This window comes from Meles meles, chromosome 9 (assembly GCF_922984935.1).
Source record: "Meles meles chromosome 9, mMelMel3.1 paternal haplotype, whole genome shotgun sequence".
Taxonomy (NCBI): Eukaryota; Metazoa; Chordata; class Mammalia; order Carnivora; family Mustelidae; genus Meles; species Meles meles.
Window position 1 is genome coordinate 14,453,190 of NC_060074.1, and position 19,996 is coordinate 14,473,185.

Below are 19,996 nucleotides of genomic sequence, written 5' to 3' on the forward strand. Positions count from 1 at the left end.
CTTATGGTCTTGTCTGAGCATGCATCCCACCCTGGATGAGTGCTTGGCTTTTCTAGGTTTCCCAGTATTTGCAGTTTTTCAAAACTCTCTTTCCCCCAAAGTGTCTCACACCCCAGCTTTTCCTTCCTCACTTCCAGCTTTTCTTTTGTGTGGTTCAATTTTTGTATTTTGCCCCAGGCTAGAACACTTGTTCATTTGGCTTTCAGTGATTTCAAGGAATGTTCTCCACTTAGTCATATCTTCTACTTTTTTTTTTTTGAGAAAGTTCTGAATTAGGCAGAATAAAGACAGACACCCTTCTTTGGTTCTTCAGGGAATTCACAGACATGTTAGAACAGACACCATAATTCCTTGGGAACAATATCATTTTCCTCCCTCTGGAAATCAGGTTCCTACATGGGGAACACAGACTTCTGTCTTCGCATTTTACTTGGTTGCTCTAAACATTTGACTAACTTCCGGAGCTTCAGTAAGGTTGATTCTAACAGTTTTTACCAGGATTTTTGTATTTCTGTGGGAGCATGTTCCCTGGTTTCTTTCTTCTGGCATCTTCACTAATGCCCTCATACAATGAGTTGGGAAATACCCTTCCCTTTTTGATTTTCTGGATAGAATTGGCATTATCTCCTTCTTGAATGATTGGTAGAATTCAATAGTGAAACCACTGGGGCCTGGATTTTTCTTTGTGGGAAAGTTTTAAACTATAAATTTATAGATACAGGAACTATTCAAATCATCTATTTTTTTCTTAAGTCAGCTTTGACAGTTTTCATCAAAATTGTCAAATCCTTTCTTAATATTTGTTTAAAGATTTTAAACTAACTCCCCATTGGTGACTTATTAATCTTCCTGTTTCTATACAGTTTATTTCCTTAATTTTCTCTTATCTACTTTTTTACTTATTCTGGGATATTCATCATTGCTTTACTTCTAGATCAACTTTCTATGACCAAATCATTATTTTTAGGACCCTCAGAATTCCATGTATATAGTCAACCTCTTTAAATTCTCAGCTATTTTTCTAATTTTTCCTTTTCCCTATTTCATATTAATTTACTTCTAAATCTTGTATAAATGATTTAGTAACCATTATTTTAACTTTGTTTGGAACTTATAATAGATTTTTCTCAAAAAAATGATCAAGTTACAACTTCTATAATAGAACCTATTTATCCACTAGGAACTGGCTGTGTTCCGTCAGCATAGTTTAGAGCCAGTCATCATAGGATAATGTATAAACTGTAGAGCTATGCTGCCTGGGCTTTGATCTTAGTTTTGCCACTTGTTAGCTATGTGCTCTAATTTTTCCTCTGGGCCTCTTTTCCTGCATATGAAAAGTGAGGATGATAATAGTACCTCAAATAAGAATTAAGTGAATTAGAACACAGTCTAGTACATAGTAAGAACTCAACAGTTGTTAACTATTATTATGCATCAACAATGATTCTGTCTTAAATATAATTTCTTAGAGGTACGGTTTCTATTTACCAAATTTTATTCATCATCCAGGACAGTGCCTTGGTGAATGTCTTATTTTGGCAGGGATTGAGAGTGGCTAGAGGTGGGGTCTCTTTTTGAAAAAGTGTTTTTACAAATTATTTTCCAACTGTATAATGAAAAGTAACAAATATAGCCTCATTCAGTGTCTCTCTTTGCTCCAGATACAGAAAACAGCCAATGCACAATTTTTAGCTGCTTGGATTTTGGTGTTTCTGAGCTCTTCCGGGCAGTTGGTGAATGGGTGCTCTATTTTGGAAAGGAAAGGTTCTCTTTCAGTTTTGTGTGGAAAGACATCTAAATCTTTGTTTTAGAAAGATTTCAGTGTGTATACTTCATTGTGTTGCACTTCATGTTTAGTAATAAAGAATATGAATGCGTAGATCTATGTGAGTGGTATATGATGGGTATGTGTTTGAATAAAAAAGTAATAAAGTTTCTGTGAAAGAATACCCAAGAAATTGGTAACATTGGTTGCCTATAGACTGGGAGAATGTGTGGTTGGTGGATAGGAAGGGAAGGGAGGTTGTATTCTTTTTCTGACCTTTTGAATTTATTGACACATACATATATTACCTATTCAAAAAATTCATTAAATGCATGTGGTTAAAATTCAGAGTTCAAACAATAAAAAATTATTTTTAGCGTTTCAAAAAATATGCTGGGGGCACCTGGGTGGCTCAGTGGGTTAAAGCCTCTGCCTTCGGCTCAGGTCATGATCCCAGGGTCCTGGGATCGAGCCCCGCATCGGGCTCTCTGCTCAGTGGGGAGCCTGCTTCCCCTCTCTCTCTGCCTGCCTCTCTGCCTACTTGTGATGTCTGTCTGTCAAATAAAACCAAAAAAAAAAAAAAAAATGCTGTCCCCAGACATCTAAAAGGCCCTCCAAGGAAACAGCCACTGTTGCATTCCTTCTGTAGGCTTTGGAAATTTCTGTGGATTACATGACTATATGTTTTTATATCCCTTTCTAATATATAGATGGGAATTACTACATCCACTTACCTTACAATTTTTACTTAACAATTGGGAACATATACATCTTCCTAATTCTTTTCATTCTATATAGTATCCATTACACTGCAAGTTTTTAGCCAGATCCCTATTAGATGACATGTGGGTAGTAGCTTTTGCTGTTAAAAATGATACTGCAATAAACATCATATACACACATTTTTCTACAAATGTATAAATGTGTTTGAGGAATAAATTCCTGGAAGTAGTATTGCTGACTGAAAGGGTAAATACATTTATAATTTCTTATTGATAGATTACCCTCCAAACTGAGGACACTCCTGACAGTAGTATAAGTGCCTGCTTTCCCATCACCGACACTTTGTATTATAAAAATATTTTTATCTATCTTAATGTGATAGGTAGAAATGGATCTTGTTTCAATTTGCAGCTAGTAAGTACTAGAACCAAGATAGTAAGCCAGGTTCTTAATTGCCACTCTTGCTACAAAACTGGAACTAATATTCTTAACTACTATACTATACTGCCTCAACATAGTAAGATTAAACATCTTTGCATATTTTATCAGGAATTTGCACTTCTTGTTTATGTGCCCTTTGTCCATATTTCTATTATGCATTTATTATCATTTTTTAAATGTCTTGTTGCTAGCAAGCATCACAGAAATTCAGCCAAGAAGCATCAAAAGTTGTTATAACTAGTGGGTAAAAAGATGAATAGAGAATAATATATTTACAGAGACTTTAAGTATTTCCTCCACCCCAAAAACACTGATTACAGTCTTTTAAAAAAAAACAAACAAAAAAAAAACCTGAAACCTGATTGAATATAAAAGGGAAAAATGAAACTTTATAGTAGAGAAACCTGGCAGGCACCAATTCAGACATGTGATCAGGGTTAACTTCACTAGTAATGAGACAAATCAAAATTGTGAGCCACACGATAAGATGCAATGAGAAGAACACAGCATCTGTAGGGACGCCTGGGTGGCTCAGTTGTTAAGCATCTGCATTTGGCTCAGGTCATGATCCCAGGGTCCTGGGCTCAAGTTCTGTATCAGGCTCCTTGCTCAGCAGGGAGCCTGCTTCTCCCTCTGCCTGCTGCTCCTCCTGCTTTTGCTCTCTTTCTCTCTCTGACAGATAGATAAATAAAATCGTAAAAAGAAAGAAGAAGAGGGAAGGATGGAAGAAAGGAAGGAGAGAGAGGGAGAAAGAAAGAAAAGAAAGAACACAACATCTCTTTTGTGATTTTTCTGCCAAAGTTTCAAACCATGAATCTAACCATGAGGAAATATCATTAAATTGAGATTCTAAAAAGTAACTGGCTGGGGCCCCTGGGTGGTTCAGTTGATTAAACATCTGACTGTTGATTTTGGCTCACGTCATGATCTCAGGTTTGTGGGATTGAGCCCCCACATGGGGACTCCTGCTCAGCAGAAGTCTGCTTGAGACTCTTTCTCTCCTTCTCTCTTTGTCCTTCCCTCCCCCCAGCCCCATTCTCTTACTCTCTCCCACAAATAATAAATAAGTAAGTCCTTTTAAAAAAAGTAACTGGCCTATAATCTTCTAAAATGTCAAATCCATGAAAGATAAGTGTTAGATACCATCTATAATTATGATGCCATTGGAACATTAAATGTATTTATTTTAAAAAAATTGAAATTGTTTCAAAATTGAAAGCCCAGTTCATTTTATCAAACCAATATCAAAATCCACTAAGGTAAATGTGTAACTATTTTTAGAGGTCTATTTATTTAAAAAAAATTGCTGATTTCTGAACTCCCTCTGTTTTTCAAATCCAAGTCAGTTTTAAATCCATTACATACAGTTTTTTCTCATGTTGATGGATTTCATATTTGGAATTCGACTGCTTGCTAAAATTGATTTGTAGTCCCAAAGCCTATATTTTGAATGCTTTTATGATCATTCATGGATATAACACAGAGCAGCAAAAAACTTTAGTCACTGGATATACATGTTCCCAACTGAGGTCAACAGGTCCTCTGCCTTTTTGTTTCATCTCTTACACTATAAACTGATGTCCTTTTTGCTATTTTGTGTATTTCTCACACTTTAGGGGCATTTTGTTAGTGATTTCTGGTTTAAAATAGCTCCCATGTATAGTGCTAAAGGGCTGAGTAGTGTTCGTAAGCACTGGAAGGCTGTGATACGCCTTTTGAAGAAGGAAAAAATGTGCTAGATTTACTTTGTTAGGGGATGATGTAGAATGCTGTTGGTCATGAGCACAGCTAATAAAATTAATTAATAGTACCTATTTTTAAAGGCATCTTTAAACAGAAAAGCAAGTAAAACAAGATTATGTATTGATCAGTTGACAAAAATGTTGTGGCCAGAGGCTCACAGGAACCTAACCTTATATTTCCCCTAGGAGAAATGGTTCAGTGTTCACTAACTCAGCATGTATTGCAACTTTGTAGAATGTGACTACCATAAATAACAGATTCAATTGTACTTCTAACATAAACACCAAACTTCTACCTCAGGGAGGTAGTTTTCCTTCAACTCCAGATGATCACTATCTATTCTTCAGGTTCTTCCAAATTTTGAGAAATAGGTAGATGATTATTTAATGAGAGGATTATTAATTGATATCTATATCTGTTGTTTAAATTTTAATTTTTACTCAAAAGTCAGAGCCTGGAACATATGTTCAAATAGATTTCAAAATTGAGTGTAGGGGCGCCTGGGTGGCACAGTTGGTTAAGCATCCAGCTCTTGGTTTTGGCTCAGGTCATGATCTCAGGGTCATGAGATCAAGCCCCACCATGGGCACCACCCTCAGTGTGGAGTCTGCTTCACACTCTCTCTCTCTTTCCCTCTCCCCCTCACCCCCTCAAATAAATAAATAAATCTTTTAAAAAATCAGTGTAGGGGCGCCTGGGTGGCTCAGTGGGTTAAAGCCTCTGCCTTCGGCTCAGGTCATGATCTCAGGGTCCTGGGATTGAGCCCCACATCGGGCTCTCTGCTCAGCGGGGAGCCTGCTTCCTTCCTCCCCCGCCTCTCTCTGCCTGCCTCTCTGCCTACTTGTGATCTCTGCCTGTCAAATAAATAAAATCTTTAAAAAAAAAATCAGTGTAAATTTCAGCCTTAAAAGTTAGGTTTTGGATTTGTGCTGTGGTCAGAATTGGGGAACCAGCAATGCCACACTGAAGCAGGCAGCTTAAGAACTAAGGGAGCAAGAAAGATGGTATCAGGGGTAGGCCATGGTGCAGATATTCATTTAGCATATGCCCACAACAAACACCATCAAATTCTCTGCAGGTTAAGATTTATTTGTTAGAGAACACAAATTATTAGGAAAACACTAAAAATATTGCCAAGAAAGCTAACAAGGATTTTAGCTTAAAATAGCCTTGTAAGATAAAATGCCCAGATTAAGCATTGCGTGGAATACATACTAAAAATGATTTGTCACTTATCTAAAACATTAGAATTAAGTGCTATTCTACATTATTTGTTAGATCTGGCAACCCTCATCTTAATTTTTTTGAAAGCATTTTAAAAGTGCAAGAACTGTGAATATCTGCAGCAAAAAGCTTTGAAGCCTAATAAACACTAGTCCAAAAAACAAGTCTGAAAGGATTCTGGATGACAGTTTATGAAATCTGTTTTTAAAAAAGGGAGTTCAAACCAACTTTCCCCAAAAGGGAGACTATTGTTCATTGCTGATAAAGATGAATACTACAGAATAGACGGCTTTTGATACTATCACTGAAATTAGTTTAAAGAAAAAGAAAATGCCAAGTCTTTTTAAACGTCACAGTTAGAGTGAAGTACTCTTTACCAGGTGTAAAAAAGCTAACCTAGAGATTGAAGAAAGCCTGGTGCCAAAATTCCATCAAACTCAAAACTCATTTTTAAGTGGAATTAGTGGGTTTTGATAGAAATAACATGAACAATGTCAGAAACCTGTGACCTTGATGAACCACGTAACTTTTTACAACTTCCTCACTTTTTTGGCTAATTCTTTAGGAGTTAAGTTAAGCCTTCCTTGCTTGCTTACATTAAGTTCCTCATCTTTTGAGAAAAATAACCCTTTACAAATCTCTGAAGTCTAAAATATTTTATTATAGCTGTGTAAAATATTGGTTAAAGATAATTGATTTTTCTTTTACCTCATGTCACTAAAAATCTTAGGTGTTTTTTTTTTTTTTTTTTTTTAAGATATACTGTTTGACATGTACTTTATTATAGGCAGTGAGGTCACTCAAGGAGACAATCGAAGACTGTTGGGACCAGGATGCGGAGGCTCGGCTTACTGCACAGTGTGCTGAGGAGCGAATGGCTGAACTTATGATGATATGGGAAAGAAACAAATCTGTGAGCCCAACAGTCAATCCCATGTCTACTGCTATGCAGAATGAGCGGTAAGACCTTGGAGGGGTTTGACATTCATCAGCCAGTATTGAAAACTGAGACTAAACAGAGATTAGGGAAAAAATACTATTAAACCAGTCTAAAAAGACAATGATTAATTCATACAATCTAACATTGTGATATTTCTTTCAATATGCCCATTTTTTTGCTAGAGATTTTTATTTGGCATAAGTGCAAGATGGAATTTGTGATTTTTTAATATCTCAAGATATAGTAAAAGAGGTTAGTCCTTATTAATGCCCCTACTTCCCTAAAATAATAAAAGCAAAACATCTTTATGGTTCCAAAAGTTTATAATCACTTCTGCATATATTGTCTCATTTATCATTTGTTGCCATTATTTCTTTCTCTTACTTTTTACTTATTTACTTATTTTTAGGGAGAATAGAACTATGAAATTGGCTATTTAACCACTGTTTCACTAGAGACCAAGATTTCAGTCTTCCTATCCAATGATCTTTTGTTTATAGAATATACTACTACTACTTAACATGAAAGTAATTCGTTAGGTCTTTCTATTCCATCATGAATATTACTTTATGAGACATTTCTTTGTTAAATTATGATCTTTCATTCTAAATAAAAGGACTTTTTAAAAAATTCCTTTAAAAAATTGCAACTTTCAGATAATGTAACCTATGTTTCTTTGTTCCATGTTTGGGGGAATGTTTTCCCAAAAATTTGTTATTTTATTTAATACATGTTAAAATTTTTCAGAAAAGCATCCAGGAAAGAGTTACCAGAGAAAATTGAGATAAAACCATACTTGATTATTGAATTATTTTTTGCTATTTTCTATTCTAATTTCTAAGAGCAATTTCTGTTATGAACTATAGACCCCAAATTGAGTTTATACTGCGTGTGTTTGGACTGAATTAGCTTCAGCATGTGAACGCTTGTTCCTTATATTTCAGCAAGTCAAGGAAGGTAAAGACTAGAAATGCTAAATTTAAATTTTCGTACTTTATGCCACTTGAGGATAGTCTTCTGCTTCTGTCTCCCCTGATTTCTGTATTTTCTGTGTGCTCTAGCATGTTATTTGTACCTCTTTCAGGAGTAAGTTATTTTTAACTCTAAGTGCTTTTAAACTTTTCCTGAATGGTAAGAAATCCTTGATGGGACCCTCCCTTTGTATTGATAATTTTCACCCCCTAAGTCATTCAGCTCTATGTTTATACATGCTATTTCTCATGTCCACAGTCATTTCTAAATAGTTTCCCCAAAATCATGCACTATACAACTACTTTTTTTATTCTTCACCCTCCTGTCATTCTTGAGCTGCTGCTTTTCTCCTAATACTTGTATCTATTAATGTTCCCATTTTTTAGTTAAAGCTATCCCTGCCTTTATTTTATTTTTTTCTTGGCTTTATTTTATTTTAAAGATTTTATTTATTTATTTGACAGACAGAGATTAGAGATTACAAGTAGGCAGAGAGGCAGGCAGAGAGAGGAGGAAGCAGGCTCTCCACGGAGCAGAGAGCCCAGTGCGGGGCTCGATCCCAGGACCCTGGGATCATGACCTGAGCTGAAGGCAGAGGCTTCAACCCACTGAGCCACCCAGCTGCCCCTCTTGCCTTTATTATAAATGACCTAAATATATTTAGAGTGTTGCTCAAGAACCATCCCTCTCAAGGTATGATAAGGACTGTGAAGAACTCTTGATAACTGGAGAATAGTTCTGAATTGTTCCTTTATCTGAATGTCACATTCTGTGTTATACTCTTAGTCTGTAGAAGTTTCATTGATATGGCTCAATTTACCCCCAGAAAGGTACATTCCATTGCTAGACTTCCTCTTTTTTTCTTTTTAATATTTTATTTATTTGACAGAGAGAAATCACAACTAGGCAGAGAAGCAGGCAGAGAGAGAGGAGGAAGCAGGCTCCCTGCGGAGCAGAGAGCCCGATGCGGGGCTCGATCCCAGGACCCTGGGATCATGACCTGAGCCGAAGGCAGAGGCTTTAACCCACTGAGCCACCCAGGCACCCCGTTAGACTTCCTCTTAATGGAAGCATGGAAGCACTTTGGGAAAACCTAAAAGCTTATATTCTTTTTACCATTTGGCCATTGTAACTTAATTGGTAAAGTATTTATTGAGTCGCCACTATGTATCTAGGATTGTAGGAGTACAAAAGAAACATATAGTGGCTCCTCCTCTCATGAATCTTTATATCTGGTTGTGCAAGTATACAGTTCATAAAGATATATTTGGTAATGTTACAAAGCTATAGGGGAGATTTTTAAAATTAACTCTTATAAACCAAAATAATGAACATCCATAAAAATCATATCTAGATCCACTAGGTTTTCAGTAGTCTTAATTCATATAAAACTAGCATTTAGGGGCACCTGGGTGGCTCATTTGGTTAAGTGTCTGCATTTGGCTCAGGTCATGATCTCAGGGTCCCTGGATTGAGCCCCACTGGGCTCTGTGCTCAGTAGGGAATCTGCTTCTCTCTCTCTCTCTGCCCCTCTCTTCAGCTCTTGCTCTCTCTCGTGTGCTCTCTCTCTCAAATAAATAGATGATATCTTTCAAAAAAACAAACCTAGCATTTAGCAAGTTATTAATTGACACTTAAATGTGTGGTTAGAATTTTTACATTACCTCTAGTGCAGTGTGGTTAGGAATAAAATAAAAAGCAGTTCATCCTTAAAATCAGAGGTATTAAACTTGGAGGGTCAGTTTGCCATAAGTATACATTCTCAGTGTGGCACTTTTTTTCTTTCTTTAAGCAACCTGTCACACAATAGGCGTGTGCCAAAGATTGGCCCTTATCCAGATTATTCTTCTTCCTCATACATTGAAGACTCCATCCATCATACTGACAGCATTGTGAAGAATATTTCCTCCGAACATTCAATGTCTAGCACACCTTTGACTATAGGGGAAAAGAACCGAAATTCAATTAACTATGAACGGCAGCAAGCACAAGCTCGAATCCCCAGCCCTGAAACAAGCGTCACCAGCCTGTCCACCAACACAACAACCACAAACACCACTGGCCTCACTCCAAGCACTGGCATGACCACTATATCTGAGATGCCATACTCAGATGAAACAAATCTGCATGCCACCAATGTTTCACAGCCCATTGGGCCAACCCCTGTCTGCTTACAACTTACGGAAGAAGACTTGGAGACCAACAAGCTGGACCCAAAAGAAGTTGATAAGAACCTCAAGGAAAGTTCTGATGAGAATCTCATGGAGCATTCTCTTAAACAGTTCAGTGGGCCAGACCCACTGAGCAGCACCAGTTCTAGCTTGCTTTACCCACTCATAAAACTTGCAGTAGAAGCGACTGGACAGCAGGACTTCACACAAGCTGCAAATGGCCAGGCGTGTTTAATTCCAGATGTTCCACCTGCTCAGATCTATCCTTTGCCCAAGCAACAAAACCTTCCTAAGAGACCTACTAGTTTGCCTTTAAACACCAAAAATTCAACAAAGGAGCCCCGGCTGAAATTTGGCAGCAAGCACAAATCAAACTTGAAACAAGTAGAAACTGGAGTTGCCAAGATGAATACAATCAATGCTGCAGAACCTCATGTGGTGACAGTCACCATGAATGGTGTGGCAGTTAGAAACCACACTGTTAACTCCCATACTGCCACTACCCAGTATGTTAATGGGGCAGTACCATCTGGCCAGACAGCCAACACAGCGGCACATAGGGGCCAAGAAATGCTGCAGAATCAATTCATTAGTGAGGATACCCGACTGAATATTAATTCCAGTCCTGATGAGCATGAACCTTTACTGAGACGAGAGCAACAGGCTGGCCATGACGAAGGTGTTCTCGATCGTCTTGTGGACAGGAGGGAACGGCCACTGGAAGGTGGCCGAACTAATTCCAATAACAACAACAGTAATCCATGTTCAGAGCAAGATGTTCCTACACAGGTTGTTCCAAGCACAGTAGCAGATCCGGGACCATCAAAACCCAGAAAAGCACAGAGGCCTAATTCTCTGGATCTTTCAGCCACAAATGTCCTTGATGGCAGCGGTTTGCAGTGTAAGTGAAGGGATCATTTAATCTCTCCTGCTTGTCTTTTGGGACCGTTTAATTACTTAGAAAAAATTAAGTTGTGTTTTCAACTAGCAATTCCTTATTTTTACCGCTTTTGGAAACGTGGTAAACCACTTGGTTGGACTCAAAAGTAATCAGACTGTTGTAAAGAAAAAAAGTAATTTTTTGTTGTTGGTAATTAGTCAATGTCACAACAGTCGAACTTAATACCAACTTTAACACATGCCTTACATAGCTGCTGGTTCATAATGCAATTCACGTACTTGCTGTGAATGGTTGAAACTAAGTAAATACGAGTTTAAAATCACCAGGTAAAATGATGTCAGTAGAACTTTGAAACGGTTGTTGAGTATATTAATATCTATTATATACGCATCTAGATTTTATCAGACTAACCTTAAATCTTTAAAGTCTGGAGAAAATTCAGAAAAAAAACATTATTTTTTTTTTTTTAAACTGAAGTTCTTGGTTTTTGGGGGATTTTTTTTTAGTATCATCTTGTCCAAGAGTTATGTGTTGAGCCTCCTGCCTGCCTATGTCATCTTGCCACAGGTCTCCTAGACAGATAACTTAATACATGGTTTCTAGCTCTAAAGGGATTATAACACAAGACAGCACACCAAAATCTTTAATAGTCAACATTATACAAGTGATTTTTCTTTTAGGCTGACAGCACCTTATGAAAAAAAGCAGTCATGTTTTATGGTTGTTGTCAAGGACTACAAAATGGCCTAAAGGGATTTGGCTCTCAAAAATTAATCTGTAGGGGGTACCTGGCTGGCTCAGTCAGTGAAGCATGCAACTTGATCTTGGCGTATGAGTTCGAGCTCCCTGTGGGCCTTGAGTTTACTTAAAGAAAAAAATCAGTAGAATCTATCCCCTTGTTTGAGTGGCTTGTATTATAGACCAATTGATACACTCTATAGCAGGACTCCATAGCAATAAAATGTCTTGTCAGTTGTGGGAAGGGGAAATTACTAGAAAATTAATACTATAGTATTTATATCATTCTTCTGAAAATATTATATGCCATGTACCTTTAAAACTTGATCTGCTTTGAACATTAAGTAGAATGATTAAATGCATTTTGCCAAGTTAGGAACACTACCAACAAGCAAAGGATTTGAGAGTACAGTTTGAGGATATTGAGAACTTCCGGTTTTCTCCTCTGTTTTTGCTTGCCCAATAGAATAATCCAACCAGTTATGAACACGATTGGGCTTAAAGAGTCTCAGAATAAGTCGGTTAAGGTTTGCCTAGAAAATAATTGCCTGGCAGCATGAATTTCAAGTAATGTCTATTAATACCTCCTGCAGATGTTAGTTTGATCTGTTCTTGAGTTACAACCCTAATATCTTACTATTTAATAGTTTCTTTATATATAGTTTATTTTCCTGTCCTTTTATTTCCAGTCGGTGAGTCAACACAAGATGGCAAATCAGGATCTGGTGAAAAGATTAAGAAACGTGTGAAAACTCCCTATTCTCTTAAGCGGTGGCGCCCCTCCACTTGGGTCATCTCCACTGAACCACTGGACTGTGAGGTCAACAACAATGGCAGTGACAGGGCAGTTCATTCCAAATCCAGCACCGCAGTTTACCTTGCAGAAGGAGGCACTGCCACAACCATGGTCTCTAAAGATATAGGAATGAACTGTCTGTGAAATATTTTCAAGCCTATGGAGTGAAATTATTTTTTGCATCATTTAAACGTGCAGAAGACATTTTAAAAAACTGCTTTATCTTCCTGTCAGTACCCTCTCCCACCCTGCAAACAGGACTTGCTTTAAATAGATTTCAGCTATGCAGAAAAATTTAGCTTATGCTTCCATATTTTTTAATTTTGTTTTTTTAAGTTTTGCACTTTTGTTTAGTCTCATTAAAGTTATATTTGTCTGTTATGACCACAGAATTATATGTGTGTGTATCAAAAGTGGTCTCAAAATATTTTTTTAAGAAAAAAAGCAAAAACAATGTACTGCTGATAATCAGTTTGGACCAGTTTCTAAAGGTCATTAAAACAGAAGCAAATTAAGACAGGTTTGACTGCAGTGGTGTCTGGTATCCATGTTTTATTTCTGGGCACAAGCTAGTTTATATGTTGAACTGTTCCTGAACATGTTATCTGTTGGACATTCTTTTCTCTTGTGTTTTGTTGAACGTGCAATAGTCTATAGTCCACAAATAAGCTTTCTTGTAAGCTCTCTTCCTAACAGAGCACACATTCTTCCATAGTAAATACATTGTTCTGCCCCAACCCCTATACTTTCGGCAGGTCAGTTCTATGGCAGTGATTTTTGCACAAGAGAGAGCAGCTACCTGCTTTCTTGCTTTCTCTCTCCTTATGGAGAATGCAGAAACATTGTCTCAAAGGGCTCTAAAAAAGGAACTACCAAAACCTAATTTGAAATGCCATTTCTTTTAACCTTCCAAGTCCTAAATGTTTCTTTCCAGGCATTTTAATAAACGTATTTGGTTCTGGTTTTTGGAAGTTCGTAAGAGAGCATAGAACAAAGTAAACGAAGTCAAATATTAGCCTTTCTTCATTTTATTTTATTTTTATATGTATGTTCATGATCCATATTCATTTATTTAAGAAGCACATTTTTATCAGAAAACTTATAAAGCTATACTTATAAGGAATTTTTAAGTAGGTAGATGGTTAAGACTATATAGTGTTATAGCCTTCATTCTCTGAATAGGCCGTCTTTGACTCAAATAAAATTACATTTCCTATTTAAAATAACTTCAAAAGTAATTCATAGTTTTGAACCAGTAGTAACTTTTTATTCTCTTCCCACACAATGCCTGGTGACTTTATCTGAAAATGAGTCCTCTTCCCATGACCTAAAACACTGTGTGGAAAAATCATTCATCTGGCATGCCAAATCCCTGTGGAAGGAAAGATTGCTGCCAAACCTATCATTTTTGAGCAGACTGAGGCTTACCTCTCTTTTTTCAAAACTGTTTCTTCACTAATCCCATTTTCATAATTTGTCTTTTTGCCACCTTTTCATATGATCTTTGATATATGAGCAGCATTTATTATTTACATTATATTAGAATATACCTTTTAGTGATAACATATTAAGTATCCTTCAAGTCATATTGTTTTTTTAAAAGCTTCCTTTGCTTCTTTCCTTACTGATAGTTATCTCTAAACAACAACCTCAGCATGTTTTTTTTTAAATAAAGCACTTTATGTCAAATAAGGGACTTTTTTTATAAGCACAAATTATTTTTTATCAATTTGCAAACAGTGATGATCTCACTTAATTTTTCCAGATTCTCAGAGTACTTAATAGATGTTATTTAACTAAGTTCTAAGATTTCTCTGAAAGGTAAAAAGCTAAGAGAAAAACACAAATGCCCATATTCTTGCTTTTAGGTTTTTATCTCCTGAACAATGTTTTCTCACTTGTATTCCTCTATCTTCATCATTTAGCTAAAGATAGCATAAGTTTCCCAATTTGCTGTCCAAGATATTTATAATTTACTATATAAGGCTTCTCTTTTTTGTCATCTATTATAATCCTATGAGTTAGCTGTTATAACACTTCACATTTATGCTGATGGATGGCTGAACACAGTTTTGAATTTTTAGAATTAAGGTGATTTTTTTTAGTGCCCAGGATATCCACCTTTTATGTTTTATTGGCCCTTCTCTTGATTCGATACTTAACATTTTTCAGTCTTCTGGCATAATTATTCTTCTGTCTATGTAACACATTATTTATATCTTTCTCACCAAATTTTCATTTGGTTCTCATGCCTTTAAATGTCTTTAAACTGCATTTCATTATTTTCAAACACGTGTAGGATATCTTTGAATCAAAGTAAATTGCATTCCTTCTCCAATGGAGGATAAATGACCATTTGAGATCTAACTGATCTTTTCCTGACCGAAGTTATCCTACATTACTTTGTGTTTAGGCTACTTGGTTGTAATTTTTCCAGCATCTTTTTTTTTTTTTGATGTTTAATAATAAAATGCTTTCAAGAATTAATATACCAAAATAAAAGAATCCTTTTAAGTTTCCTATTTCATGCAAGCATGTTTAAAACAAATAATTTTCTTTCCCTCGTTTTTTTAGTAGATCCTTAAAAAATAGGAAGAGTAAAAATTGTACATCAGACCAATTTAGAATCTGTAATATACAAGCAAGCAAAATTACTTAAAATATTTGCTGACCTTATTCATCTAATAATGTTTCTTAAAGCTAATAATTAACTGCTGTCACAATATTTTGCATGTAGAAAAGCATTTGGATCCTTTAAATAAAGGCCATTTAATGAAAAAGATACTAAAATTCACTTTGCTAGTTTTACAACCTTAAAAGCATCATAATAGGTAATCAAATCCTAATATTAATTCCCTGAACTATCCTAACTGTATGACAGAACTAGATTATTTAAAGAACTTGATTTGAATTGGGTTTAGACAAAAATTATTTAATCATAATTCCTAACAGTGTTCCCCTTTTTAAATTCATAATTTGGGGAAAAGAAACCAATATCAGTGTAAAATGTTATGAAAGGGCACAGGATTTGAATAACAGTAACTGACAATTTGTTATATACTGAATGCTGGGATATACATACACAACTCTTTTAATCCTCATAGCAACTGTTTAAAGAGCATAGTTAATATTTCCACTTTACAGACTGAGGAAATTGAAGCAAAGAAAAGCTAAGTCATTTGCCCAAGTTCCACATCCTAGTAATAGAGAAAGCTAGATTTTAACTTGGGTTTGCCTCTCCACATCTCTCTCTTCCACACCACACTGCCTACACACTCTATGACAGGATGTGTGATATAGTGACATTTTGTAAGAAATTCAGTCATTACACTCCAGCACAAATGTGGCTTGTATATAGGCCAAACCAGATACCTTAATCACTTTCAAAGTTAGACGAACATAAGACATGTGGACATGTCTATGCTGGCTGTTGCTTGAGAAATAATTACTAATTCAAGATGAGATTCAATCCCACATCTGCCATCATGAATCCTAATATTATTTCACTTCTCTTTACTCCTAATATTCTTGCATTGTAGAACGAAAGGTAAAGTAAATTATAAGGGAAAAGCGAAGGTGGCTTATGAGAACAAAGACTTTTCCCTAAATTGATTCCTTACTTGACTTGGAGGAATTAATTTAACATGGATTTTAAGTTTCATCAATCCTTTGACTCCATCTTGAAAATTTCTGCTTGTAATGACTTAGAGAAGATTTTGCTAATCCAAAGAGCTAATTGAGGAGGACATAGAAAGGATACAAAGGTATCTTTTTTTACAAAGCAGTTTCAATAGCTTCCTTACACATACCCACTTACTGCAGAAAATGTACATTGGTTCTGAATGTGAAAATAATTAAAGAAAGGTAGGAGCACTCATAAAGTATGTGTTTCAGTGGGAATTGTCACAAAATTTGGCAAGTGTTTTTATTTAAAATATTTTCAAGTTTGGCATCTAAAGCCAAATAGAATACCTGGTAGGCCACAGCTATTTGCTGAACTTTCCATCCTCAAAGTCATTTAAAATGGAAGAATACTTCAATAAATTTTTTTGTTTCTTTTTTCAATATTTATGGAAATGAATATTTCGTTGGAGGTAGTTAGCTCCTAGAATTTGAGATTACATTGTATTCCTGAACAGCCTTCTATAAATTTATGTTGAGCTTACTACCAGTTATGTGGAGGTTATTGTATAACTATTCACAGATTGTTTTATATATTACTTTATCTTCCAAGCTAACTTATTAGAAATTGTACACACATATTAGTTGATTATCTAGACCTGTGTAACACTCCCACACACACCCCAGGAGTTTTTTTCAGACTGAGATGTTTCTAAATATGCCTTTTGCTGTCAGTTCACTCCTCAGCAGATAAAATTGCATTTTAATTTGTAGATTCTGAACTATGCAAATGTTAGCCAAAACTACCTTGCATGATCCACTCTTAAATATACTCCTTGACTTAGTAAATCTGGCAAATCACTGTTTAAGCTAGTTACACAAATGTTATTATCAAAAGAAGGCTTTTCTATAGCTTCTCAGATTAAACTAGTATAGAAGAAAAGAGGAAATCTCAGGGTGCTCTGGTGCACCTACCCATTACTTTCCTTCAACTGCCTTTTAGTTTGTGTCTGACTTACTGTATCCCTTGGTTATCTGAGTTGCAATCTTCTGTGTCAGGAAAGTTTTCTTCATGTCTATTCTGCTTCCCTCCTGTTTCATTTTATGTGCATTTGTCTCCTCCAGCAGTTTAAAAAAAAAAAAAGCAGTTGGCCATCTTCTCCAGTATTGTTATTTTTCATTATGCTTCAAGCTTCTCAGTTAACATCTAAGTCTCAGTTCTTCAGACAAAACTGCTTTGGTTCCCTTAGCATTTCCTTCTCAGCCCTATTTTAATAACTATTCATGCTTAAGAACACCTGAAATTATATTTTACATTATATTTGAATTCATTACTCCCATTTAAATAATAGTTCAGTAGGATAGAATTGAGAATTTGAGATGTAGTAACATCTGAATTGTTTGACAGTGGATACAACCATCAGATTGTCAGAAAATCAGCACTTAATTTGAGTTTTGTATTATCTAACATTTCCTACTAAATTGTGGAGTTTTATAATTTTATATTCTCATTAGTTATAACTAAAAAGCCATGCATACAGAATTGTATATAATTTTGCCATTAAAATTTTTAACCTATATTGCAGCAAGCTTAGCATTACAATTGAGCCACAACGTTCTACATTTTTCCTTGTATCAAATATTAAACACAAAATTCAAGATTACCTTTCAAAAACCTTACAATAATCAGGTATTATCTATGGACATTTTTGCAGACCACTTTTGAAATACTTAGTACTTTGCAACATAGACTGGACTATAACAACTTTCATTTCACTTTTAAGTGGCTGGTTAAAGTTGAGTGTTTGTGCATATAAAGAAAAATCCAGGATTTTATCTCATGGCTGATACATTTGAAAGTAAGTAATTCAGAAGATTTAATGCTGTGTATTAGAATTATGCCCCAAATAAATCTATCATATTTTGAAAATTCCAATTACGTTATTATGTGATGTTCATAGTGTTACTATTAATTGTAGTGACATTCATTTTTTTTAACTTAATTTGCAACCCAGATTCTAAAGTTTAAGAGAAGAAATCTTAAGAAATAAATCATGTCGCTAGGGCATCCATATTATGATTGAATTTTTTTAAATTACAACTTTTTAAAAATGTTTCAAAAGGCAACATGTAGGTTTTTTCCTTTTTTTTTTTAACTTTTAGATTTCAGAAACATCTTCATGTGTTAGAGTCATTCTATAGACATAATTACTTAAAAACTCAGGGCCCTTTTCATCCTTTGCACATGAGAAACTAATTGGTAACAAACAAGCAATTAGTCCAGTTGAATATTTAAAGTGTTTGTTGCACATACAGTTCATTTAATGTTTCATCTTATGATTTGATTTAATTTACATGGACATAACATCAGATTTCATTAATCATAAAAACCTGCCCAGTTCTGTAGTTACTGAAGAGAGGGAAATGACTCAACTAACTGGCTACATGTTGCAGCCTATTTAGGCCTTAGAGTTGAAGCACCATCTTAAAACCATTTCTCTTCTTTGGGTAAGTGGTTATACATGATGGGACAAATCATTTCATTTTGCTTTGTTTTTTAATAGGAGAACATAGTAAAGTTATTCCTCTGAGATAAAATTTTCTTGAGGTAATTCAACATTATAAAACTCTTCTAAAAGTGAATTAATGAGTTTATAGCTTTAGTAATAGTTTGGATGGTTTTGAGGAGGTAACCTATGGTAAGCTATTTATCACCTTGTTATATCCAAATAGAATTTTTCCTTCAATCAGACAAATCAAAGCTCCAAATTGATACGCTGTATATTTAAAATCCTAGCAGTGAAGTTATTTGTAACCAGTCTCTTGTCTCAGGCTCTCCACCTTATTACCAATCCTCTTAAGTATGATAGGGAAACATTTTTAAAGGAGCTTAATAGTAAGAAAACTAAATTACTAAAAGATGCGATTCAAAGATAGGTTCTGGTTAAAATTGAATTGCTTGGCTTCTGTGGCTTTTCTTTGTCTCGTCACATTTATTTATTTAAAGTTTTTGTATGCCTCGTCAATTATATTGTGTGTTTGTATAAGCTGGAATCATCCTTAATTTTCTGTTGATAATTTTTCAAATGACACGTGGATAATTGTAAAGTACACTAACTCTTAGGGTATTGTAGTAGCTGGAACATGGAGATGTGTAGCTGCCATGCTTTTTCTGAGTGGACAGGAGAAACATAAGCTACAGAGTATTCATTTCTGAGGATGCTTTTCTGGAATAAGAAAGGCTGAAAATATTGGCAATTCCTCAGAACCCTCTTTCTTGTTAACGGGTATCTTTTGTTGGTGTGTTTTGCTCTTACATTACAGATAGAATATCATATGAATTTATGAATAATTACTTTCAGTTATTTTGCTTTTGTAAAAGCCGTCTGAGACCTTGCTATGCTGTGTAAGTTGTGTTTGATGGATCAGTGTGAGTATGAAATAAAGCAAATCACTTTTCTTTTGTATTATCTATGGATGCCACTATGAAAGCTGACATTAAGCCACTAAAGAGTTTTTTATGAATAATTGTAAGTAAATGCTTTGATATATATAAACCTAAATAAAAAGATTGTATTGCTACAGAGACATTGGAGAAGGAAATTTTAAGACAGTTCTTTAGGTTTAAAAAAGGCTTGCTGTAAAATGGTGCATTATTCCATTTATTAAAGATCATATTAATGACAACAGTAATTGTATCTTTTGATTTTATTAGGTCCCCCCAAATTATGACTGTTAGTGTGAAATTTTAGGTGTTTTACACCAGAATAGTAAATGTTTTAATATACTCATTACTCAATATGATACAGTTTTAAAAAATCAACTAACATTAGAATAATAGTTGCACACTTCCTGTATACTAGGCACTGTGGTAGTTAATTCTACATACATAGAGTAAATAAAATACACATTGTCCCCTTTTTAAAAATTAAAAAACTGGTTCAGGGAAGTTAAATATCTT

General features: G+C 35.2%; 1 protein-coding gene across 1 annotated transcript in view; it reads left to right on the forward strand.

The window, feature by feature from the left end:
- The window catches only part of BMPR2 (bone morphogenetic protein receptor type 2), a 210,823-nt gene extending 191,099 nt beyond the window's left edge, over nucleotides 1-19,724 (forward strand). The window contains exons 11-13 of the mRNA XM_046018542.1: nucleotides 6,684-6,856; nucleotides 9,601-10,880; nucleotides 12,308-19,724. Coding sequence (XP_045874498.1) covers nucleotides 6,684-6,856; nucleotides 9,601-10,880; nucleotides 12,308-12,558 — 1,704 coding nt within the window. The 3' untranslated portion in view covers nucleotides 12,559-19,724. The remainder of the gene's footprint in view (nucleotides 1-6,683; nucleotides 6,857-9,600; nucleotides 10,881-12,307) is intronic.
- The last annotated feature ends 272 nt before the right edge of the window (nucleotides 19,725-19,996 follow it).